General features: G+C 46.1%; 1 protein-coding gene across 2 annotated transcripts in view; it reads right to left on the bottom strand.

Moving 5' to 3' along the window:
* Positions 1–25,272, bottom strand: part of LOC144694789 (erlin-2-like) — a 29,236-nt gene extending 3,964 nt beyond the window's left edge. The window contains exons 1-11 of one of the 2 annotated variants that reach the window (XM_078565388.1): positions 25,223–25,272; positions 24,668–24,784; positions 21,890–21,971; positions 18,058–18,104; positions 17,190–17,251; positions 11,005–11,130; positions 10,819–10,892; positions 10,401–10,459; positions 8,485–8,576; positions 965–1,054; positions 575–654 (exon numbers count right to left, since the gene is read on the bottom strand). In XM_078565388.1, coding sequence (XP_078421514.1) covers positions 575–654; positions 965–1,054; positions 8,485–8,576; positions 10,401–10,459; positions 10,819–10,892; positions 11,005–11,130; positions 17,190–17,251; positions 18,058–18,104; positions 21,890–21,971; positions 24,668–24,774 — 819 coding nt within the window. In that variant the 5' untranslated portion in view covers positions 24,775–24,784; positions 25,223–25,272. Of the gene's footprint in view, positions 1–574; positions 655–964; positions 1,055–8,484; positions 8,577–10,400; positions 10,460–10,818; positions 10,893–11,004; positions 11,131–17,189; positions 17,252–18,057; positions 18,105–21,889; positions 21,972–24,667; positions 24,785–24,874; positions 25,018–25,222 lie in introns of those variants that run through there. The other variant, XM_078565387.1, reaches the window with a different exon arrangement.
* Between the last annotated feature and the right edge of the window lie 644 nt (positions 25,273–25,916).

Here is a 25,916-nt window from a genome sequence, read left to right as displayed (position 1 = left end):
TGGAAGGATTGAAACACAGGTGGTTGTGTGAACTGGGCATGTTCTCGTTACAAGAAGGGAGGTAGAGAGGTGACACGATTGCTGGTTTGAATTTCTAGACAATGCCAGCCACGGCAAGCTGTCTTACCTTGTCCAGAACAGCGGAACCAGAGAACATGGCATGTACCTGAGAAATAAATGCCAAGCTAATTTGTAGAAACACGGTTTCAGTGGTCAGTCTATGGAACCTGATCTGTATTCAAATGGACATTCAATTTCTCTTCGAAAAATGCACTAAGTAATGTCAGATGTGATGTGTGGCTTGGGAAGACTAGGTGATTTGGATCCATGGTTCTGAAAGCTGTCCATTACTGGGGGGTTTCCTCACCTCATGTAGGGGTCTGTTCTAAGCTCAATGCTGTGATTGGTCAATGACTATTATTGTTGTATCATCCATCAAACAGAATGGTTAAAGGTCAACGCGATGGAACTAATTATTTCTCTGAACATGCCCATGATTAAATCGGATAAAGCAATTATTCCTCTTGTTGTCCAGCCTGGTCTTTGTCATATTGGAGTTGAAAGAATCTCTCACCCGGTTAGCTTCGGCCACCCGTTGTGCTGTGTAAAAGTCTGCATCTGCTCGAGCTTTCTCCCTCGCAACAAACACACCATCTTCAGGAAAGTGAGAGAGAAGGACAAAGAGTTAATTCCAATGGTGCTACAATTAGCTTTTAAAAATGCACACGTCAGTTTGTCCCTACTCCCTCTGCTGGTTTTGATCACTTGTGACACCAGCACTTGGCAATCTCCCTGTGGGGTGGGGGAATGAGGAAATCAGCTACAGCTCCAATAAACTAACAAGGGAACTCCGTGCAATCTGGCTATCAGGTGATGTGATGCCTCCACAGGCAAATATCTGCTCAATATTACCCAGGCTGTAACTAAGAACTTATAGGAAAGCACAGCAGAAATATGGACTTACCTTCAATCTCAGAAATCTTCTTTTCTGTTTCCTTCTCCATGATCATCTGTGCAAATTTAATCTCGGCCACTTGTGCAACTTTCGCTGCCTCTGCAATATTCCGATAAAAGGTCCACATTACAAACCCAAAACTAGCTTGTGACGGCAACATTCAAACCTGCACATCTACAATAACATTGAGAACATTTCATGTGGAACGCACTGATTTAGGTAAATGGCATGCATACAGCTGAAGCAGGTTATTACTTCAAATCAAGTTAGGATAGTGGCAACAAGGGATATTATAGCTTGGCGCTGAAGTCAGAAATAATATCTTTCCAGAGCAAGTTTGGAAAAACTGAACAAATCACAATGAGACAAATACATCAGAGATACACATGAAACAGATATAACAGATGGGAAGGTGAGAGAACGAGACAAATGGGTTTTGATGGGAAGGCTAGGGGACTAGAGGGATGGATTTTGATGGGAAGGTTAGAGGACCAGAGGGATGGGTTTTGATGGGAAGGTTAAGGGACTAGGGGAATGGGTTTTGATGGGAAGGTTAAGGGACTAGGGGAATGGGTTTTGATGGGAAGGTTATGGGACTAGGGGAATGGGTTTTGATGGGAAGGTTATGGGGCTAGGGGAATGGGTTTTGATGGGAAGGTTAAGGGATGAGAGGAATGGGTTTTGATGGGAAGGTTAGAGGACTAGAGGAATGGGGTTTGATGGGAAGGTTAGAGGATTAGGGGAATGGGTTTTGATGGGAAGGTTAGAGGACTAGAGGAATGGGTTTTGATGGGAAGGTTAGAGGATTAGGGGAATGGATTTTGATGGGAAGGTTAGAGGACTAGGGGAATGGGGTTTGATGGGAAGGTTAGAGGACTAGAGGAATGGGGTTTGATGGGAAGGTTAGATGACTAGGGGAATGGGGTTTGATGGGAAGGTTAGATGACTAGGGGAATGGGGTTTGATGGGAAGGTTAGATGACTAGGGGAATGGGGTTTGATGGGAAGGTTAGAGGACTAGAGGAATGGGTTTTGATGGGAAGGTTAGAGGACTAGAGGAATGGGGTTTGATGGGAAGGTTAGATGACTAGGGGAATGGGGTTTGATGGGAAGGTTAGATGACTAGGGGAATGGGGTTTGATGGGAAGGTTAGAGGACTAGAGGGATGGGTTTTGATGGGAAGGTTAGAGGACGAGACAAATGGGTTTTGATGGGAAGGTTAGAGGACATGGGGAATGGGGTTTGATGGGAGATTTAGAGGACTAGAGGAATGGGTTTTGATGGGAAGGTTAGAGGACTAGGGGAATAGACTTTGATGGGAAGGTTAGAGGACGAGACAAATGGGTTTTGATGGGAAGGTTAGAGGACATGGGGAATGGGGTTTGATGGGAGATTTAGAGGACTAGAGGAATGGGGTTTGATGGGAAGGTTAGGGGGCTAGAGAAATGGGTTTTGATGACAGAATTAGGGATGTAGGGGAAAGGATTTCGATGGGAGATTTAGGGGATAGAGGAATGGGTTTTGATGGGAAGGTTAAGGGAATAGAGGCAAGAGTAATGAGATGATGGGTTGCTTTTCTCATTAGAAACAGAACTTGTACAATTCAGCATTCAGGAAAAACAGCGGGGTGAAAAAAAACATACAGGTCACGATGATATCGTCAGTCGTCAACCAAAAGGATAGGGAAGGAACACCACGTCAGCACTTTGCTGCAGCTTAATGCCTTGACCAGGCAGCTATAATGCAAGGCGGTGCTGCGAATCCAGAAATATTGCAGAACTATTCAGTGAGTGGAGCAGCCCTCAGAAACAAAGTCCGTGCTTTGGACTGAGGATGCAGGTTCCTAAGCACAAGCCATGATATTTATGTTCGTGCTGCACACAGCAGCTGCAACTTTCCCTCCCTGAAAAGCACAGCCAGATCCAGACAGGAATGTGACTCATATTCCAAGGAAAGAACAGAAACTGTGCACAGGTTCCAACGATTCATTGGGTGCCAGAAACTGGCAGACAGTTCAAGTGAAACAATGAAAAATAACTGGAGGAAACAAGGGATTTGCTGTCATTGTGCTGTTTTCATTGTTTTGAAAAATCTTGCAAACCTTGGGATCTGTGAGGCTGAAATCTCCAGAATCGACAGTACAGGAAGTCCCAAACACATTCAATCACTGCACAGGCTAATTGTTCAGTGATAGTGAGTTATCATAGCCAGGTTGTTACTTAATATACTGCCAAGCATTTTTCAATTTTGTACACCAGTCCTAAGCTGCAGACATGTCTGATGAGACTTGTGTTGGCACAGGAAGTGAGGGGGAGGAGGATACAGGAAATACTAAACTGAACAATAAACTGGCTAGATCATGAAAGAAATGTATAGCAAGAGGATGTTCAACTGGATTTTTAAAATTTATTCATTCATGGGGTGTGGGCGTCGCTGGCTACGCTGGTATTTATTGCCCATCCCTAATTGCCCTCGAGAAGGTGGTGGTGAGCTGCAATCTTGAGCTGCCCAGTCCGTGTCCTATACGTACATCCACACTGCTGTTAGGGAGAGTGTGATCACAGAATGATGCAGCAGACAAAGGTGGGCTGTTCAGTTCATTGTGGCTCTGGAAATAAGAATATCTAAGGTATTCTTCCATGGGCATGTGGTTTTCACTGAGTTCAGACAAGTAGTTTGTGTGAAATTGTCACCCATGGGAACAAGCACCTTAAAGTGATAAAAACAAAAAGCTAAAAGCTACTGCGGATGCTGGAAATCCAAAACAAAAACAGAATTACCTGGAAAAACTCAGCAGGTCTGGCAGCATCGGTGGAGAAGAAATCAGTTAACGTTTCGAGTCTTCACGACCCTTCGGCAGAACTGAAGCATAGTTAGGAGAAAGGTGAAATATAAGCTGGTTTAAGGTGGGGGGGCGGGGGGAGAGAGAAGTTGAGGGTGTGGTGATTGTGGAGATAAGCAAGCAGTGATAGGAGCAGCTAATCAAAAGATGTCACAGACAAAAGGATCAAAGAGGTGTTGAAGGTGGTGATATTGTCTAAGAAAAGTGCTAATTAAGAATGGAAGACAGGACACTCAAGGTACAGCTCTAGTGGGGGTGGGGTGGAAAGACTAACAAGGTTTTAGTTTTAGATTTAAAAATAATGGAAATAGGTGGGAAAAGAAGAATCTATATAAATTATTGAAAAAAAAGGGAGGGGGGAGAAACGGGGTGGGGATGGGGGGAGGGGGAGTTTAAGATCTAAAGTTGTTGAATTCAATATTCAGCCCGGAAGGCTGTAAAGTGCCTAGTCGGAAGATGAGGTGCTGTTCCTCCAGTTAGCGTTGGGCTTCACTGGAACAATGCAGCAAGCCAAGGACAGACATGTGGGCAAGAGAACAGGGTGGAGTGTTAAAATGGCAAGCGACAGGGAGGTTTAGGTCTTTCTTGCGGACAGACCGCAGGTGTTCTGCAAAGCGGTCGCCCAGTTTGCGTTTGGTCTCTCCAATGTAGAGGAGACCGCATTGGGAGCAACGAGTGCAGTACACTAAGTTAGGGGAAATGCAAGTGAAATGCTGCTTCACTTGAAAGGAGTGTTTGGGCCCTTGGACGGTGAGGAGAGAGGAAGTGAAGGGGCAGGTGTTGCATCTTCTGCGTGGGCATGGGGAGGTGCCATAGGTGGGGGTTGAGGAGTAGGGGGTGATGGAGGAGTGGACCAGGGTGTCCCGGAGGGAACGATCCCTACGGAATGCCGTCAGGGGGGGTGAAGGGAAGATGTGTTTGGTGGTGGCATCATGCTAGAGTTGGCGGAAATGGCGGAGGATGATCCTTTGAATGCGGAGGCTGGTGGGGTGATAAGTGAGGACAAGGGGGACTCTATCATGTTTCTGGGAAGGAGGAGAAGGCGTGAGGGAGGATGCGCGGGATATGGGCCGGACACGGTTGAGGGCCCTGTCAACGACCGTGGGTGGAAAACCTCGGTTAAGGAAGAAGGAGAACATGTCAGAGGAGCTGTTTTTGAAGGTACTGTCATCAGAACAGATGCGACGGAGGCGAAGGAACTGAGAGAATGGGATGGAGTCCTTACAGGAAGCGGGGTGTGAGGAGCTGTAGTCGAGGTAGGGAGTCGGTAGGCTTGTAATGGATATTGGTGGACAGTCTATCATCAGAAATTGAGACAGAGAGGTCAAGGAAGGGAAGAGAAGTGTCAGAGATGGACCATGTGAAAATGATGGAGGGGTGGAGATTGGAAGCAAAATTAATAAAATTTTTCCAGGTCCCGACGAGAGCATGAAGCAGCACCGAAGTAATCATCGATGTACCGGAGAAAGAGTTGTGGGAGGGGGCCGGAGTAGGACTGGAACAAGGAATGTTCCACATACCCCATAAAGAGACAGGCATAGCTGGGGCCCATGCGGGTACCCATAGCCACACCTTTTATTTGGAGGAAGTGAGAGGAGTTAAAGGAAAAATTGTTCAGTGTGAGAACAAGTTCAGCCAGACGGAGGAGAGTAGTGGTGGATGGGGATTGTTCAGGCCTCTGTTCAAGGAAGAAGCTAAGGGCCCTCAGACCATCCTGGTGGGGGATGGAGGTGTAGAGGGATTGGACATCCATGGTGAAGAGGAAGCGGTTGGGGCCAGGGAACTGGAAATTGTTGATGTGACGTAAGGTGTCAGAGGAATCACGGATGTAGGTGGGAAGGGACTGGACAAGGGGAGAGAGAAGGGAGTCAAGATAATGAGAAATGAGTTCCATGGGGCAGGAACAGGCTGACATGATCGGTCTGCCAGGACAGTTCTGTTTGTGGATTTTGGGTAGGAGGTAGAAGCGGGCCGTCCGAGGTTGGGCGACTATCAAGTTGGAAGCTGTGGGAGGAAGATCTCCAGAGGAGATGAGGTCAGTGACAGTCCTGGAAACAATGGCTTGATGTTCTGTGGTGGGGTCATGGTCCAGGGAGAGGTAGGAGGAAGTGTCTGCGAGTTGACGCTCAGCCTCCGCAAGGTAGAGGTCAATGCGCCAGACAACAACAGTACCACCCTTGTCAGCGGGTTTGATGACAATGTTGGGGTTGGACCTGAGAGAACGGAGTGCAGTGAGTTCAGAGAGAGACAGATTAGAATGGGTGAGAGGAGCAGAGAAATTGGGACGGCTAATGTCACGCCGACAGTTCTCAATGAAAAAATCAAGAGAAGGTAAGAATCCAGAAGGAGGGGTCCAAGTGGAGGGAGAATATTGGAGGTGGGTAAAAGGATCCGTTGAACGGGGAGAGGACTCCTGCCCAAAGAAGTGAGCACGGAGACGAAGACGGCGGAAGAAGAGTTCAGCATCGTGCCGAGCCCGAAATTCATTGAGATGAGGGCGTAAGGGTATGAAACTAAGTCCTTTGCTGAGCACTGAACGTTCAGCATCGGAGAGGGGAAGGTCAGGGGGTATAGTGATAGTGACCTTAAAGTGATGTCCATTCTATCCCCCCTCAAAGCTTTGGACACTAATTCAGGGGCCAAAAGATGAAAAGTCATGTTCCACAGGGATCAGTGCTGTTTAGCATTTTTATATATTCATTCATGGAATGTTGGCATTCCTGGTGAGGTCAGCATTTACTGCCCATCCCTAGTTGCCCTTAAGAAGGTGGTGGTGAGCTGCCTTCTTGAACCGCTGCAGTCTATGTGGTGTAGGTACACCCACAGTGCTGTTAGGGAGGGTTCCAGGATTTTGACCCAGCGACAGTGAAGGAACGGCCGATATATTTCCAAGTCAGGATGGTGAGTGACTTGAAGGGGAACTTCCAGGTGGTGGTGTTCCCATGGGTCTGCTGCTCTTGTCCTAGGTGGCTGCGGTCATGAGATTGGAAGGTCAGGAGGTGAGTTAATAGCTGCAGGATTTCTAGCCTCTGACCTACTCTTGTAGCCACAGTATTTATATGGCTGGTCGAGTTCAGATTCTGGTCAATGGTAACTCCCAGATTGCTGATAGTGGGGGATTCAGCAATGGTAATGCAGTTGGATGTCATGGGGCGATGGTTAGATTCACTCTTGTTGGAGATGGTCATTGCCTGGCACTTGTGTGGCGCCAATGTTCCTTTGTCAATTTGTTGCAACAAGAGCTACTATGAAACAGGGGGAATCTTGCAGCATCAATCAGCAGGTGTGGCTGCCCTGAGATCTGTGCTTTGGACTGGGTGACGTGTTTTTAAACACGAGTCATGATCTTAAGTTGGTGCTGCAAATCCCAGCCTTGGAGTCAACAACCTTAACCCTTCTTCAAAACCTCACAGGCCCAGCTTAATCCTCGACCCCTCACACAAGGTAACCCTCGACCCCGCTCGCCCGCGGTAACCCTCGACCCCGCTCACCCACGGTAAACCTCAACCCCGCTCGCCCACAGTAACCCTCAACTCCACCCATGTTAACCTTCAACTCCTCAACCATGGCAACCCTCTACCCCACTCACACACAGTAACCCTCAACTCCACCCATGTTAACCTTCAACTCCTCAACCGTGGCAACCCTCTACCCCACTCACACACGGTAACCCTCAACTCCACCCATGTCAACCTTCAACTCCTCAACCATGGCAACCGTCTATCCCACTCACACACAGTAACCCTCAACTCCACCCATGTTAACCTTCAACTCCTCAACCGTGGCAACCCGTTACCCTACTCACACATGGTAACCCTCGACTCCTCACACACGGTAACCCTCGACCCTACCCACACACGTGGCTACCCTCGACCCCGCTCACACACGCCAACCCTCGACCCCTCATACACGCCAACCCTCGACCCCACTCACACGCTTACTCTCGACCCCAATTACCAAGGTAACCCTTGATCTCACTAATCGTTCTACCAATCATGTCTGCAGACTGGGTTTGATTTTAAACATATAATTTAGATATTACTATTCTCTATTTGCAACAATATGCTGGAGGAATCACCCTTTTATCTGAAGTCACTAGTTGTCAAGACTCTTTTTAAATAGACTCTGTAGACTGCAGTGATGTGCTGTTTAAATAGATTGTTTGCTGTAGTTTGCTGTTTAAATAGGCGCTGCACATTGCTGTGGCTAGCTGTTTAAATACACTCTATTTGCTATGACGTGCTGTATAAATAGACTATGTTTGCTGTAGTTTACTGTTTAAATAGACACTACATTGTTTGCTGTAATGTTTAAATCCGCTTTAAGGCCCATTAGGTTTCCAACTCAATGGGCTGACATAGTGGTGGCAAAAGGCGCTCCTCTGTTTTAACCCATTCCCTCCCTGATATCTGACCCCTACTACACAGTGAACAAGTTACTCGAGGTCCTTCACACATTTGAAAACTTCAAAAGTTCCACAAAGCCAAGGAGCAAAGTTCCTTCCTATGTATCAGATTCCCAAGAGCCGGTAACAGGTCAGAAATGAATTGCAACACAGAGCTGTTGTGACACAGAAGGGCATCATTCGGGCCATCAAGCAAAGTCTAGACTGTAATTAAAAGGCAATGGAATTAAATTTAAAAAGGTGCTTGCAACAGATTGACTGATTGCTAAGACTGAGAACTGACCGATGAGTGCTTTCTTCCGCTCGGTCTCAGCTTCCTTCTCCACCACCTTCTGTCTCTGCGCTGCAATTAGTAATTTTGTCTTTTCACTCTCCCTGTGGGAGGAACAAAGGAGAAGCTACAATCACGAACTGCACGCTCTACCGACAGAACTTAACTTCAAAGGGGCATCACACTGCAAGGAACACTGCAAAGATTTCACAGGAGTTGCTTTGTGTTATCATAATCACCCATTATAATAATAATTAATATAATAAATAATTATATTAATTCTACAAATATCTGTATATAATATACATTGTGTAATTAATATAATTATAATACTTACATAAGATTGAAGGCTGAGCTGATCAAGGTGTCTAAAATGATCAAGAGGTTCAAGCTAGAAAAATTACTTCCTCTGCTCAGAGTGTCAAGAACGAGAGGGCATAAACTTATGGGGGACTGTAGCAGAGTAATGTTCCTGGACAAGTAATGCAGAGGCTGGGCCGAATGTTCCTGAAACATGAGCTCAAGCCCCATCATGTGTGGAGGTATTCAATTAAATTAATTAATAAATCTGGAATAAAATTCTAGCCTCAATAGTCGTGATCGTCAGATTGGTGAACCAGATGGGTTTTTACAACGGCGCCCTTTAGGGTCGGAAATCTGCCATCCTTACCAGGTCTGGCCTACACGTGACTCCAGACCCACAGCAGTGTGGCTGACTCTTAACTGCCCTCTGAAATGGCCAAGCATGTTCCTCAGCAAGAGGCAACTCAGCACTATCTACTCAAGGCCAACTAGGGATGGGCAATAAATGCCAGCGACGCCCACATCCCAAGGACGTGTGAATAAAATAGAGCTAGGTCCTTCAGGGGTGATGTCAGACAGCACTTCTCTGGGTCGTGGATATCTGGAATTCTCTTCCACAAGCTGTTACGGCTGAGGGTCCATTTGAAAATTTCTCCTCTTGACTATTGCAGGTGTGCAGAAAGAAATTCTCATCACTGGGAAATGCTGCAGAGAAGTCAGCAAGCTTGCAGCCGAACACAGATCCAAAATGACTGGCGTACGTCAGCGAGTCCGTGCCTCTGTTCCTGGAGATGCCTGAGGGCAGCATTCAGCTCCGAGCTGGAAAGTCACGGGTTCAAGTCCCAGTCCTGAGACTCAACAGTGTAACTGAGGCGGACACTGCCAGTCTGGTACTGAGGGAATGCTGCAGTTTCGGAAGTGCTGTCTTTCACATGAGACGATAAACCAAGGCCCCAACTGCCCTTTGATGCAGGCATGAAATATTCCACTGCACTATTGTGAAGTAGAGCAGGAAAATTCTCCCCAGTGTCCCAGGCCATAAATGTTTATCCCTTGATCAACGTTTTACCCATTATCTGATCATTTATCACACTGCTGTTTGTGAGATCTTGCTGCCGTAGTTGGTCTCGAGTAGATAGTGTTGAGTTGCCTGCAGCTGAGTGGCTTGCTCGGCCACTTCAGAGGGCAGTTAAAAGTCAACCACATCGCTGTGGGTCTGGAGTCACAAGGAGGCCAGACCAGGTAAGGACGGCAGGTTTCCTTCCTGAAGGACACTGATGAACCAGACAATCTGATAGTTTGATGATCACTACTAGTTTTATTCCAGGTTTATTACAGAACTGAAATTGCTCCAAGCGTGATGGGATTTGAGCTCATGTCTCAGGAGCATTAGCAGTTGGCTGCTACATTTCCTGCATTACAACTGTGACTACATTTCAAAAGTAGTTCATTGGCTGCAAACACTCAGTCTCCATTAAGGTCCAATGCTTAGCTAGTTGGACATCTGGAACCTCTTGGTTATAGGGCCAAGCAAAGCTTATAGAAAATTCAGATACATTCTCTGAATTACACCAATGAGTAAAGTCAAAACAAATTTCTAAGTTTGTGTGGAGCTCCAAACTCACATCAATTCGTAGTTTCTCCGGATGGTTTCTGGAATGTTGGGCTTGGTTACACGCACTGCCTGTGGAGGAACAGGAAATGGGAGTCAGGAAAGTACCAGAGGCTTCCAGTAGCATGGATGGTATTGTTGACAGCAGTAGGGATGTGATATCGAGTTATACTATCAGCTGTGCACTGGTCTCAAAAGCAGGTGGAAACTGAGAGACTGTGTGGTTTTTTAAGCACCGACACCGAGCCCAAACCGGTCCTCGCATCCATTCTGGAGCTCCCGATTTAACACGGGGTACAGGGGCCATTTCGGTGAAGGTTCCTGGCACAAGCCGTAGCCTCTGATTTCCTCTAACGCTGATCTGCACTCTATACACTGCCAGAGCAGTGAGAGTCAATCAAAACAGGATTCAATAGTGACGAGAAACTTACATGGATAATCAGTCCAGGAGCCATGCCTGTTAAATCTTGTTGTAGTGCCAACTTAAGGTCTTCATCTATCCGATCTGACAAAATAAGAAAGCAGTCTCACCAGCAGCAATAACTATATCTGGTGCTGGCCCTCAGCACCAATTCCTCCAACATCTTCCTCCTTCAACATCAGCCTACGTCTCTTACCAAACAGTTCAATGTAGACCTCCTGCAGAGTGTGCACACTACAGAACTGGTTCAGCTCGTGGTGGATCTTGTTGAAGATCAATGTCTTGTCGTAGTCTGCAGTGTAGTTCCTCACAATGTCATACACTGAGGACAACAATTTAAACAGATATGAGTAGATGAGACCTCAATAAAATGCATCCATCATCCTCACACATATATAACACAGATTCAGGCTCTGGAGTGGATGCAAGGACCATTTACAAGGATGATCCCACAGGAAAGGAAGCTGATCAAAAGCTTGGTCAAACAGAGTTACAGAGTTCAGTGAATGCCTTAACAGGAGAAGTGGAGAGGCAGAGAGGGTTAGGGAGGGAATTACAGAGCTTAAAGCCAAGGCTGCCAATGATGGGCCCGTGAAAATTTGGAGGTAGGCAGATATCTCAGACGATTGTAGGGCTCGAGGAGATGACAGAGATCGGGTTTGGGGGGGGGGGGGGGCGGGGGTGAAGTCTTGGAGAAATTTGAAAACAAGGATGAGAAGTATTTAAGAAGGCTACTGGAATGCTATCCTTTATTACGAAAGAAATTAAGCATTAAAGTAAGTATGTTATGCTTCAGTCACACAGGGCATTGGTGAGACTACATCTTGAATACTGTGTAGTGTTGGTCTCCTTATTTAAAGGAGGATGCAAACGCGTTGGAGGAGGTTTACTAGATTGATACCTGGAATGAGTAGGTTGTCTTATGAGGAAAGGTTGGACAGACTGGGCTTGTTTCCACTGGAGTTTAGAAGAGTGAGGGGTGATTTGATTAAAGTATACAAGATCCTGAACGGCCTTGACAAGGTGGATGTCAAAAGGATGCTTCTTCTGTGGGTGAGTCCAGAACTAGGGGGCACTGTTTTAAAATTAGGGGTCGTCCTTTTAGGACAGAGATGAGGGGAAATTTTTTTCTCTCAGAGGGTTGTGCGACTTTGGAACTCTCTGCCTCAGAAGGCGATGGAGGCGGGGTCAGTGAATATTTTTCAGGCAGAGGTAAATAGATTCTTGTTAGGCAAGGGAATCAAAGGTTATCAGGGTTAGATGGGAATGTGGAATTCCAAACCAAACAGATCAGCCATGATCTTATTGAATGGTGGAGCAGGCTTGAGGGGCTGAATAAGAACACACGAATATAAGAAATAGAAGCAGGGGTAGGGCATTAGGCCCATCAAGCCTGCTCCACCATTCAATATGATCATGGTTAATCAGCCCCAGGCCTCAACTTCTCTTTCATGCCAGCTCCTCATAGCCCTCAACTCCCTGATACTTCAAAAATCTATCCACCTCCTCTTCAAATACTTTCAGTGATCTAGCCTCCACAACTCTCTAGGCTAGAGAATTCCAGACATTCTCTATCCTCTGAGAGAAGAAATTCTTTCATGACTCAGTTTTAAATAAGTGTCTCCTTATTCTGTAACTATTTCCCCTAGTTCGAGATTCCCCTAGCAATTCTGGCCAAAATTCCTTTTGCCATCTTAATTACTTGCTGCACCTACATGCTAACTTTTTGTGTTTCATGCACAAGAACACCCAGATCCCTCTGTGCTGCACCTTTTTTGGAGTCTTTCTCCATTTAAATAATAGTCTGCCTTTTGATTCTTCCTACCAAAGTGCATGACCTCACACTTTCCTACATTAAACTCCATCTGCCAAGTTTTTGCCCACTCACTCAACCTGTCTATATCCCCTCGCAGATTCCTTATGTCCTCAACACAACATGCCCTCCCATCTATTTTTATATCATCAGCAAATTTGGATACATTACACTCTGCCCCCTCCTCCAAGTCATTAATATCGATAGTAAATAATTGAGGCCCTAGGACTGATCCTTGTGGCACTCCACTAGTTACACCTTTCTAACCTGAAAAAGACCCATTAATCCCAACTCTGGTCTTCTGTGTGTTAACCAATCTTCAATCCATGCTGACGCATTACCCCCAATACCGTGAGCTCCTATCTTGTGCAATAATTTTTCATGTGGCACCTTATCAAATGCCTTTCACAAAATCATGTTGACTCTGTTTGATTGCGTTAAGCTTTTCTAAATGTCCTGCTATTTCTTCCTTAATAATGGACTCTAGCATTTTCCCAACAACAGGTGTTAGGCTGACTGGCCTATAGTTTCGTGCTTTTTGTCTCCCTCCCTTCTTGAACAGGGGAGTCACATTAGCGGTCTTCCAATCCGCTGGGACCCTCCCGGAATCCAGTGAGTTCTGGAATATTTCGACCAATGCCTCCACTGTCTCTACAGCGACTTCCTTTAAAACCCTTGGATGCAGGCCATCAGGTCCTGGTGACTTGTCTGCCTTTAGTCCCATTAATTTGTTAAATACTTCGTCCCTTGTGATAGAGACTGTTACAAGATCTTTCCTCCCATTAGCACCTTGTTTATGTGGGTCTTTGGGGTGTTTATAGTGACTTCCACTGTGAAAATTGATGCAAAATATTGGTTTAAATTATCTCCCATTTCCCTGTTCCCTGTTATCAATTCTCCAGTTGCATCCTCTAAGGGTCCCACGCTCACTTTAGCTACTCTGTTTCTTTTTATATACCCGTAGAAGCTCTTGCTGTTTGTTTTTATATTTCTTGCCAATTTACTTTCATAATCAATTTTCTCCCTCTTTATTATCTTTTTAGTCATCCTCTGCTGGTTCCTAAAAAATTCCCAATCCTCTGGCCGACCACTAGTTTTCGCTGCTTTGTATGCCTTAGTTTTTGATTGGATACTCTCCTTGACCACCTTTGTTAACCACGGGTGGTTCATCCATCTCATCGAGTCCTTTTTGACCTGGATAAAATTTTTGCTGAGCATTATGAAATGTCTGCTTAAATGTCTGCCACTGCTCTTCCGCTAACCTTCCGCTTAGTCTATTTTGCCAGCCTGCTTTAGACAACTCTTTCTTTTTCATACCTCTGTAATTGTCCTTATTTAAGTTGAGGACACTGGTTTGAGACCTGAGTTGCTCGCCCTCTGAATCTGAAATTCTACCATGTTGTGATCACTACTCCCTAGAGGATCCTTAACTACGATATTTGTTATTAATTCCACCTCATTACACATTACTAGTCTAAAATAGCCTGTTCCTGGGTAGGATCTACAACGTATTGCTCTAAGAAACAATCCCTGATGCAATCTACAAATCCATCTTCCATGTTATCCCTGCCCATCTGAGCTGTCCAGTCAATATGCAGATTAAAATCACCCATGACAATTGTAGCACCCTTCTTCAACGCCTCCATTATTTCTCGATTTATACTTTGTCCTACAGTGAGGCAAATCTTTGGGGGCCTATAGACAACTCCCACCTGTGACTTCTTCCCCTTGCTATTCCTTATTTCCACCCAAAATGATATCATGATCTATTGCACCTATATCACTACTCACCACCGCACTGATACCTTCCTTTATTAACAAAGCTACCCCACCTCCTTTTCCTTTTTGCCTATTTTTCCGGAACGTCAAATACCCTTGAATATTGAGTTCCCAGTCTTGGTCACCCTGCAGCCACGTCTCTGTAATAGCTATCAAGTCATATTCATTTATTTCTATTTGTGCCGTCAACTCATCTATCTTGTTACAAATGCTACGTGTATTCAGATAAAGAGCCTTAAGCTTTGACTTTTTACCATTATTACTCATTCTGGTTCTAATTTCTGCTGCATTCTTCTGCTTATATTTTCTGCCCCTTCCTGTCACACTTTGATTATCATTCACCTCTTCACTACGCTGCACCTCTGCTCTCTCCTTTCTTTCTGATTTTTTAAACTTCCCTTCAATTGAACCCTCACCTCCACTAATTAGTTTAAAGTCCTATCTACAACCCTAGTTATGCGATTCGCCAGGACAATGGTCCCAGCATAGTTCAAATGAAGCCCGTCCCAACAGAACAGATCTCTCCCTCCCCAGTACCCTATGAATTGGAACCCATTTCTCCCACATCAATCTTTCAGCCACGCATTTACCTCTCGAATCTTATTTACCCTATGCCAATTTGCACGTGGCTCAGGTAGTAATCCGGAGGTTCTTTGTGGTTCTGCTTTTTAATTTAGCCCCGGGCTAGTCCCTCAGCAGAACCTCTTTCCCAGTCCTACCTATGTCGTTGGTACCTACGTGGACCACGACAAATGGATCCATCCCCTCCTACTCCAAGTTCCTCTCCAGCCCAGAAGGGATGTCCTTAACCTTGACACCAGGTAGGCAACACAGCCTTCGGGGCTCTCTGTCTTTGCTGCACAGAACAGTATCTATTCCCCTAACTATGCAATCCCCGATTACTACTACATTTCTCTTTTCTCTCCCAGCTTAAATGGCACTCAGTACCATGGTGCTGTGGCCAGTTCACTCATTCTCCCTGCAGTCTGTGCCCTTGTCCACACCAGGAGCAAGAATCTCATATCTAATTGACAAGGGCACTGGCTGAGGCTCCTCCAAAGCTAAATTCTGGATCCCAATACCTGCCTCGCTCATAGTCACACCCTCCTGTCCCTGATCATGGTCCAAATTTGATGTAATTAATCTAAGGGGTGTGACTGTCTCCTGAACCATAGTGTCCAGGTAACTCTCCCTCTCTCTGATGTGTCACAGTATCCACAGCTCAGACTCCAGCTCATCAACTCTGAGCTGAAGTTCCTCGAGCAGCCAACATTTGCGGCCGATGTGGTCACCGTGGATCACACCAGTATCCACCAGCTCCCACATAATGCAGCTGCAACACATTACCTGCCCAGCCATCTCTATTGTATTTGCTTAATCAATTTGGATCTTAAATGTTTTAAAATTGAATTTCTTAACTGTACTCTTCAGCTGTAATAACATCCCCTGATTTAAACCACTTGGCCAGTCAAAAGAGACATGGAAGAGATACCCACCAATCACCCACCTGCATTCCTTCAATATCACACTTCGGCTCTGACAGGTAGAAACAGGTTTTAGGGGCTCACTGCTGCTGGTTTTATCTCTCGCCACCATTGCCCTTCTCATGCAGGTCCGCTGTCCGTGTGCTGAACTCCTGGCTCTCCTCACTGTTTTAAACTGAAACTCCCAGCTCTCCTAACTAATTTAAAATGAAACTCCCGGCTCTCCTCACTGTTTTAAACTGAACTCCCGGCTCTCTCCTCGCTGTTTTAAACTGAACTCCCGGCTCTCCTCACTGTTTTAAACTGAACTCCCGGCTCTCTCCTCGCTGTTTTAAACTGAACTCCCGGCTCTCCTCGCTGTTTTAAACTGAACTCCCGGCTCTCCTCGCTGTTTTAAACTGAACTCCCGTCTCTCCTCGCTGTTTTAAACTGAACTCCCGGCTCTCCTCGCTGTTTTAAACTGAACTCCCGGCTCTCCTCACTGTTTTAAACTGAACTCCCGGCTCTCCTCGCTGTTTTAAACTGAACTCCCGGCTCTCTCCTCGCTGTTTTAAACTGAACTCCCGGCTCTCTCCTCGCCGTTTTAAACTGAACTCCCGGCTCTCCTCGCTGTTTTACACTGAAACTCCCGGCTCTCCTCGGTGTTTTAGACTGAAACTCCTGCGCTCTCCTCACTGTTTTAAACTGAAACTCCCGGCTCTCCTCGCTGTTTTAAACTGAACTCCCGGCTCTCCTCGCTGTTTTAAACTGAACTCCCGGCTCTCCTCGCTGTTTTAGACTGAAACTCCTGCGCTCTCCTCACTGTTTTAAACTGAAACTCCCGGCCCTCCTCGCTGTTTTAAACTGAAACTCCCGCGCTCTCCTCGCTGTTTTAAACTGAACTCCCACTCTCTCCTCACTGTTTTAAACTGAAACTCCCGGCTCTCCTCGCTGTTTTAAACTGAACTCCCGCGCTCTCCTCGCTGTTTTAAACTGAACTCCCACTCTCTCCTCGCTGTTTTAAAAAAAAATGGCCTAGTTCTTACAATCATAATTTTGAAATTGTTCGTGTTGTTGGACTGCAAGCCAGCGAACACGGGAGTGATGGGTGGACGGCACTTGGTGTGGGTTAGGGGACAGGCATCAGATTTATGGATGAACTCAAGTTTATGGACGGTAGAATTTGGTAGACTGGCCAGGAGAGCATTGGAATAGTCGAGTGTGGAGATAACAAAGACACGGGATAAGGGTTTCTGCAGCATGTGGGCTGCAGCATGGGAAGGGTGAAGCGTTGTGGTGCTGGTACAGCTGCTGCAAACTTCTTACCTGCACTTGGAATGAGGAAATTCACCACTTCAATTCTATCAAAGTAGATCATTACACCACCACTGGCAAGGAAAAAGAGGAAAGGAAAAGATTAATTCCACTGCAATTTTAGCATCTTCCAGTTTACGACCTGATCCTGATTTCTGACTCTGTAGGTAGCAGCCCTCTTTATTATGGAGCTTGGAGTTCAGGGTCAGAGTTCGAACAGCAGCTATGATCTTTCAGCCTTTGACAGAAGATGAGATCGCTGAGAAATAACAGGGTGAAAGGTCAGAGTGTTGAGGGCAACTCTGCATTGCAACTTTCAGCAACATAAATCAGTGCGACATCAGACTCTGCAGACAAGGGAACAAGAACCTCTGTTCCCCAGTGGTCTCCCGTGGTTTGGGGTTGACTACACATGGAGCATAACTACAAAAGTGTCGGACCAGGTTTAAAAAGTGTTCAGAGGAAAACCACCTGGAACTAATTTCATGTTCAATGCAGAGAAAAGCAACTTCCCTAAGAAGACAGAGGCTCCCAGGAACTGAAACCTAGGTTCTTACATGTGACCTTACTGAGACAGACTGCCACGTTAATCACAATTACCTCTAAACAATGGAATAGAGCATTGGGAACTGCAAGAAACTCAACACCTTATTACAAGAGCCTGCAAAAAACACACGAAGATCACCGCACTCAGGCTGAAATAAATAAATCAGATTTATTCACATTTTGGACGATTACACAAAAGCAGCAACACCTTGATGGCATTTAGCAAACAATAAAGATGCAACCAGGTCCTGTGGAATGAAAGTGCTCCCTCTCGTTTCCCTAAGTAGCAGTAGTGTCAAGTAGGAGATATATCAAGTGCACACCACACACTTACCTTGTGCCACAAGGAACATTCTTTACTTCGTCCGTTTGCACAGTATTCTGAAAGACAAAGGGTGAAATTAAAATTCATATCACCTTTGAAAAAGGAGAGAGAGACAGACAGCTCATCACTGGATACACGGGCATGAAATGACCATTCTGTCTTTTCCCCGGACAATCCCTGCCAGGGTGCTGAGAAACTAAACATGCTCAACCAGCTTTCAAGAGGGTACAGGGGAGATTTATCAGAATGACACCCAAGTTGAGGGACTTCAATTACATGGATCTCTTTGGAGCAGAGAGGTAAAGGGAAGATCGAACTGAGATGTTAAAATAGTGAAGGGTTTTGACCAAGTAAACCATAGAACCATAGAAAAGTTACAGCACAGAAGGAGGCCATTCGGCCCATCTTGTCCATACCAGCCCGAGGACACCCAGGTGCCCTTTCTAATCCCACCCGGCCCATAGCCCTGCAGCTTAAGCACTTTAGGTGCAGATCCAGGTACTTTTTAAAAGAGTTTAAAGTTTCTGCCTCTTCCACCAACCTGGGCAGCGAATTCCAGACACCCACTACTCTCTGCGTAAAAAAGTTCTTCCTCATGTCCCCCCTACACCTTCTGCCACTTATCTTGAATCTATGTCCCCTGGTTCTAGAATTCTCCACCAAGGGAAACAATTTTATCCTGTCCACTCTATCTATTCCCCTCATAATTTTGTACACCTCAATCAAGTCCCATCTCAGCCTTCTTTGTTCTAAGGAAAATAACCCCAACCTATCCAATCTCTCCTCGTAGCTACACTTTTCTAACCCTGGCAACATTCTTGTAAACCTCCTCTGCACTCTCTCCAGATCTATTACGTCCTTCTTGTAATGTGGTGACAAGAATGGCACACAATACTCCAGTTGTGGCCTCACCAGTGTTTTATACAATTCCAACATTATATCCTTACTTTTATATTCTATACCTATGCCAATGAAGGAGAGCATTCCATATGCCTTCTTTACAACCTCGTCTACTTGAACTGCTGCCTTCAGGGACCTGTGTACTTGTACACCAAGATCTCTCACTTCATCTAGCCCTCTTAGTATATTCCCTTTACCGCCCACTCCACCAACCCATCTATATCGTTTTGGAGATTATGGCTATCCTCTACACTATCCACTACTCAGCCAATCTTTGTGTCATCTGCAAATTTCCCAATCGTGCCCCCCACGTTCACATCCAAATCATTAATATATAACACAAACAGCAAGGGTCCCAACACCGAGCCCTGTGGAACACCACTTGAGACAACTTTCCATTCGCAAGGGCATCCATCGACCATTACCCTTTGTTTCCTGTTACAAATCCAACCTTTTATCCAGTTTGCCACATTACCCTGAATCCCATGGGCTTTTACTTTCCTGACCAATCTGCCATGTGGGACCTTGTCAAATGCCTTGCTAAAATCCATGTACACAACATCCACTGCGCTACCTTCATCAACCCTTCTTGTCACTTCCTCAAAGAATTCAATCAAATTTGTGAGGCAAGACCTTCCTTTAACAAATCCATGCTGACCATCCCTGACTAGTCCATGCCTTTCCACATGACAGTTAATCCTATCTCTCAGGATTGATTCTACTCATTTGCTCACTACCGATGTAAGACTAACTGACCTATAATTGTTTGCCATTTCCTTTGATCCCTTTTTAAACAATGGAACTATGTTTGCATTTCTCCAGTCCTCCGGTACCTCCCCTGTATCTAGTGAAGATTGGAAAATCATCCTCAGAGCATCTGCTATCTCCTCCCTGACTTCCTTCAGCAGCCTCGGAAACAACCCATCTGGTCCTGGTGACTTATCAACTTTCAAGGATTTCAACCCTTCGAGTACTTCCTCTCCCTTTATGACTATCCCGTCCGATATCTCGCAGTGTTCCTCCTGGACTACTATATCTACATCCTCCCTTTCCATTGTAAACACGGAGACAAAACATTCATTCAAAACCCTTCCCACAGCCTCTGCATCTACACACAAGTTTCCATCTTCATCTCTGATAGGTCCCACTTTTTCCTTAACTAACCTTTTAGCATTAAGGTATTGGTAAAACATCTTTGGGTTATCTTTAACTTTACTTGCTAATCTTTTTTCATGCCCTCTCTTTGATTTCCTTTTTTACTTCGTCCCTGCACTTCCTATATTCATCCAGGCTATCTGCAGTGCTTAGTTCTTTGTGCCTATCGTACGCTTTTTCTGTTTGATCTTCCCCTGTATTCCTCTAGAAAACCAGGGAGGTCTAGATTTGGCAGTACCATTCTTATTTTTGATGGGGACATGTCTACTTTGTACAATTAGGATCTCGCTTTTTAGTGCTTCCCACTGGTTTTCCACTGTTTTATCCTCCAGCAGTGCTGTCCAGTCCACCTCAGCCAAGTCCCTTCTCATTTCTGCAAAATTTGCCTTCCCCCAGTTCAAGACTTTTACTCCTGCCTTATCTCTGTCCTTTTCCATGGTAATGCTAAATCTAACTGAATTGTGATCACTGTCCCCGATATGGTTGCCAACTATCACTTCACCCACTTGCCCTTCTTTGTTCCCCAAGACTAGGTCTAGAATTGCATCACCTCTCGTTGGATTTGTCACTAATTGGTTGAAAACATTTTCCTGGACACACTGCATGAATTTTTCTCCTTCAGTGCCCCTCAGGAGAAACTTCCCATTGGGAAGGTCCGCAACCAGAGGATACAGATTTAAGAGAATTAGGAAAACAACTGTAGGTGCGATGAAGAGAATTTTATTCACACAGCGAGTTGTGATCTGGAATGTGTTGTCTGAAACAGATTCTAAGGTAATTTTCAAAAGAGCATTGGACAACTACCTGAAAAGGAAACATTTGCAGCAAGAAGGGGAAAGTGTGTGTGTTGTTATGACACAGCAGTTGGTAAAGGCTGAGTTATTTAAAATCCCAGGGGGAAACTTTAAACAATTGTCATAACCTATATTTTCAATTGGTATGTTTGAGATGCAACTCTGAGTTCAGAAATGAAACCACTTAGCCTCCAGTGGTTTTATATATATATAAATTAAATGAAGCATTTATTAAATTTACAAGGTATTAAACACATCCCCAAATTACTACCAAAATAACTATTAAACAAATCCCCAAATTATTTACTCCCAGGTAAATCTTCATCATGGCAACAATAACCCATAGACTTAAACAGACACCAGGCAAAGCACATCTTATCTTACAAATTCAAAATGAGGTTCCTTCCAATTTGGTTCCTTTGCAGACAGTTGTCGGCTTACAGGCAGCTTAGATCTTACATGCCTGATTCCACACACAAAACGCTTCTGTATATATCTAGCCTTCCCTTTGAATGTAAATTCTCATTGTATCACCAGGCCCTTTGAACTCCACCTCTTCTAACAATAAAACCCCTTTCATAATACCAATTTTATTAGTAATATTATATATTGCTTGATGTCTCCTAGCTAGGTGCAAGAATTCACCCCCCAGTCTTTGAATACTTTATTTAACAAAATGCAAATGCACCCTCTGCCTTACTGTTTAACATCTCAAAACTATTACACATCAAAGCACCATGACTAGCTGGCTTGAATCCAATTAACACACACTCACAGACCCTACAAGTCCAATTTAAAATAATTTCCAATAACATTATATACATTACTATTTCTTCATGACAGCGTGTAGGTCAAAGTGATTCTATCAAGCATGAAACACAGTTAAACAATTTAATTTTAGCCAGGAGACGATGGGGGTAGCTGATAATTTTGATGCGTGCTACCCAGTGAGTTCTAAAATTGTGCATCTGTAACATACGCAAAGGACCCACCTGTACTGCTTTGAAGGTAGTGATAAAGGGGAGCATCAGATGGAATCCTGGACCACTTGTTGCCTTTAATAATGCACCACCCCTAAGAAGCAATTCAAAGGACAATGAGAGAGCTGAATGGTAAGCAGTGTAATTCTGTAGAATCCAGACAAAAATACTGGTGAAGAACTATTTTTTCAAAACTCAAAAACAGTCTGAATGCCTCAGTGCAGGTCTCCCTTCTTACATTAACCTCATCGACATCACTGAAGCAATTGGAATCCAGCCCTCCCAATGAGATCGGGGAGGTTTCCTATTTTACACTCATTCTGATTTTAACCCTCTCTGACTTGTTCTGACTATTATGACTACATAATTCGATATCCTATTGATTTAAAAATAGAAAGTGCTGGAAATACCCAGCAGGTCAGACAGCATCTGTGGAGAGAGAAACAGAGTTCAGGTTTCAGGTTGATGACCTTTCATCAGAATGAGATGCATGTATAGATGTAATAGGTTTTCAGAAAGTTCTGATGCAGAGAAAGGGGGGAAAGAAAATAGAGGAGGTCTGTGATAGCACCGAGGGCAGGAAAGATTAAATGACAAAAGGGGTGATAGGACAAGTAAAGAAACAAAAGATGAGTCTTGAAATGTAAATGGAAAAAGTGGAATCATCACCATTTGAAAAAAGGTCAGAGTGGGAGGAGGATGGAGCATTCAGACGATAGGTGACTGGAAGCTTGGTTAACCCAAGTTTGGACACTGAACGGACATGTTCTCTAAAGCGCTCACTCAGTCTGAGTTTGGTCTCCCCAGTGTTTAGGAGAGCACATTGTGAGCAGTGAATTGACAATTAAATCACCGTTTCAGTTGGAAGACGTGTTTGGGACCCTAGACAGTAAGAAGGGAGGGGGAAAAAGGGCAGGTGCAGCATCTCCTGCAGTTGTAATGGGGAGCTGCCAATGGGAAGGGGAGGGCTGATTAAGGAATGGATCAGGGTGCCATGGAGGGCATGGCCCCTTCAGAATGCTGAAAGGGGAGGGAAGGTGTGTTTGGTGATGGGGGAGGGGGGATGTGACAGAGATGACCCATTGAATGTGGAGGATGGTCGGTGCAAAATGAGGACAGGGGAAGCCTATCATTGTTCTTGGTGGGGGGTGGGGGGGAGGAAGGGATGAGAGCAGAAAGGGAGGAAATGAAATGGACACAATCGAGCAAACTGTCCACCATGTTGGGAGGGAATCCTTGGCTGAGGAAAAAGAAGTAAGTAAGTAAGAAGAAGTGACCTTCCTTCCATTATAAGGTCAGAAGTGGGGATGTTCGCTGATGATTGCACAATGTCCAGCACCATTCACGACTCCTCAGATGCTGAAGCAGTCCATGTCCAAATGCAGCAAGAGCTGGACAACATTTCGGCTTCGGCTGACAAGTGGCAAATAACATTCACACCACACAAGTGCCAGGCAATGACCATCTCCAACAAGAGAGAATCCAACCATCACCCCTTGATGTTCAATGGCATTACCATCACTGAATCCCCTACTATCAACATCCTGGGGGTTACCATTGTTCAGAAACTGAACTGGACTAGCCATATAAATACTGTGGCTACAAGAGCAGGTCAGAGGCTAGGAATCCTGCGGTGAGTAACTCACCTCCTGACTCCCCAAAGCCTATTTACCATCTACAAGGCACAAGTCAGGAGTGTGATGGAATACTCCCCACTTGCCTGGATGAGTGCAGCTCCCACAATACTCAAGAAGCTTAACACCATCCAGGACAAAGCAGCCCGCTTGACTGGCACCCCATCCACCACCTTAAACATTCACTGTCTCCACCACCGATACACAGTGACAGCATTGTGTACCATCTACAAGATGCACTGCAGGAATTTACCAAGGCTCCTTGGACAGCACCTTCTAAGCCTGCAACCTCTACCACCTAGAAGGACAAGGGCAGCAGACGCATGGGAACACCACCAACTACAATCTCCCTCTAAGTCACTCTCCATCCTGAGTAGAAATATATCGTTGTTCCTTCACTGTCGCTGGGTCACAATCCTGGAACTTCCTCCCTAACAGCACTGTGGGTGTACCTACACCGCATAGACTGCAGCGGTTCAGGAAGGCAGTGCACCACCAACTTCTCAAGAGCAATAAATGCTGGCCTAGCCAGTGATGCCCACATCCCATGAAACAACAATAAAAAGCCATCTTGGAAGCACTAGTATGGAAGATGGCAGATATACCCTGTAAGGCCAAGGGAAGGGTGAAAATTCAAAGCAAAATTCATGGAATGTTCCAGTTTGGGAGAGAAGAGAAAGGGCAGAGGCAGTCATTGTTGTACCAGAGAAAGTTGGGAGGAGGGCGATTGGAGTTGGACTGGAACAAGGAGTATTCCATGTATCACATAAAAAGACAAGAATAGCTAGAACCCAAACGGACTCCCGGAGCAACACCTTTCATGTGGAGGAAATGGGTGAAGTTAAAGATGATTTTCTTCAAGGTGATTTTTACTGCCCTGCATTCGTTGTGCAGGTTGAGTCCAGGAAGACTCCTTGTTCTTTTTGACGACCCTCCTTTGCTCCTTCAGCCCCAGTCATGGAGTCTCTGTGGGGGATCATTTCTCCCCCATTTTGTGTTTATCTTTCACTTGCCAAAGCGCTGCACGCTTCCTCTACTTTTGCCCATCTCAATCTGCGACTCAACACACAGGTGCCCCCCACCAGGGCTGGGCGCGGAGAACAAAAAGGAGCGAGCGAGTGTTCGGTCTGTAACTGGGGGACAGCTAGAGCCTCACCTGTAGTAAACAGCGATGTGACCCTCTTCGACTTTGTGCACAGAGGAGAAGATCATGGCGGCGAGGATGGCAGCAGTGACCGCCACGACCGAGCTGAGCTGTGCCATCTCCAGCAACCTGCGGAGTAGCAGAGGACAGAATTACAGTGAGTCTACAGCACAGGATCAGGCCATTCAGCCCATCTGGTCAGTGCCAGTCTCTATCTACCTCATAAGCCTCATCCCAGCCAATTGGTATATCCTCCTGTTCCTTTCTCTCTTGTGTTTATATAACTTCCCCTTCAGGGCGTCTATACTGTTCACCGCAGCTACTCTGATGGAGCGAGTTCCACATTCTCACCACTCTCTGCAGAGAGAAGGGGGTAAGGCCAGAGTGTGCACAGCAAGATCCCAGGAGCAGCAGTGAGCTGCTCTGGCGATGCTGACTGAGATCAATCCTGTCCCTGCGGCAGGAGGGAGAGTCTCTGCCCCACTCCCGGCAGGTCAGCGTTCCCAGGGCCGCCCCCCACAACAACCCCAGGGCCCGGGATCTCCCCCACTTCCCAACCCCTCTCACCAGCTCCGCGGCGCCGGCTGATGGCGTCAAACCCAACGCGACCGCTGGAGCAGCGACTCCAGCAACTGCGGCACCACCTGGACAGGAGAGAGCATTACAGCTCAGCTCAGCTCAGAGAGAGAGAGAGAGAGAGGGGGGGGGAGGAGAGGATAGAGAGAGGGGGGGGGGAGAGAGAGAGAGAGGGGGGGGGGAAGAGGATAGAGAGGAGGGGGGGGAAGAGGATAGAGAGGAGGGGGGGGAAGAGGATAGAGAGGGGGGGGGAAGAGGATAGAGAGGAGGGGGGGGAAGAGGATAGAGAGGGGGGGGGAAGAGGATAGAGAGGGGGGGGGAAGAGGATAGAGAGGAGGGGGGGGAAGAGGATAGAGAGGAGGGGGGGGAGAGGATAGAGGGGGGGGGAAGAGGATAGAGAGGGGGGGGGAAGAGGATAGAGAGGGGGGGGGAAGAGGATAGAGAGGGGGGGGGGAAGAGGATAGAGAGGAGGGGGGGGAGAGGATAGAGGGGGGGGGAAGAGGATAGATGGAGGGGGGGAGAGGATAGAGAGGGGGGGAGAGGATGGCGGGGGGAGAGGATAGAGGGGGGGGGAGAGGATAGAGAGGGGGGGAGAGGATGGCGGGGGGAGAGGATAGAGGGGGGGGAGAGGATAGGGGGGGGGAGAGGATAGGGGAGAGAAAGAGAGAATAGGGGAGAGGGAGAG

The sequence above is a fragment of the Cetorhinus maximus genome, chromosome 20, assembly GCF_964194155.1.
Source record: "Cetorhinus maximus chromosome 20, sCetMax3.hap1.1, whole genome shotgun sequence".
NCBI lineage: Eukaryota > Metazoa > Chordata > Chondrichthyes > Lamniformes > Cetorhinidae > Cetorhinus > Cetorhinus maximus.
This window is presented reverse-complemented; position numbering and strand designations above follow the sequence as displayed.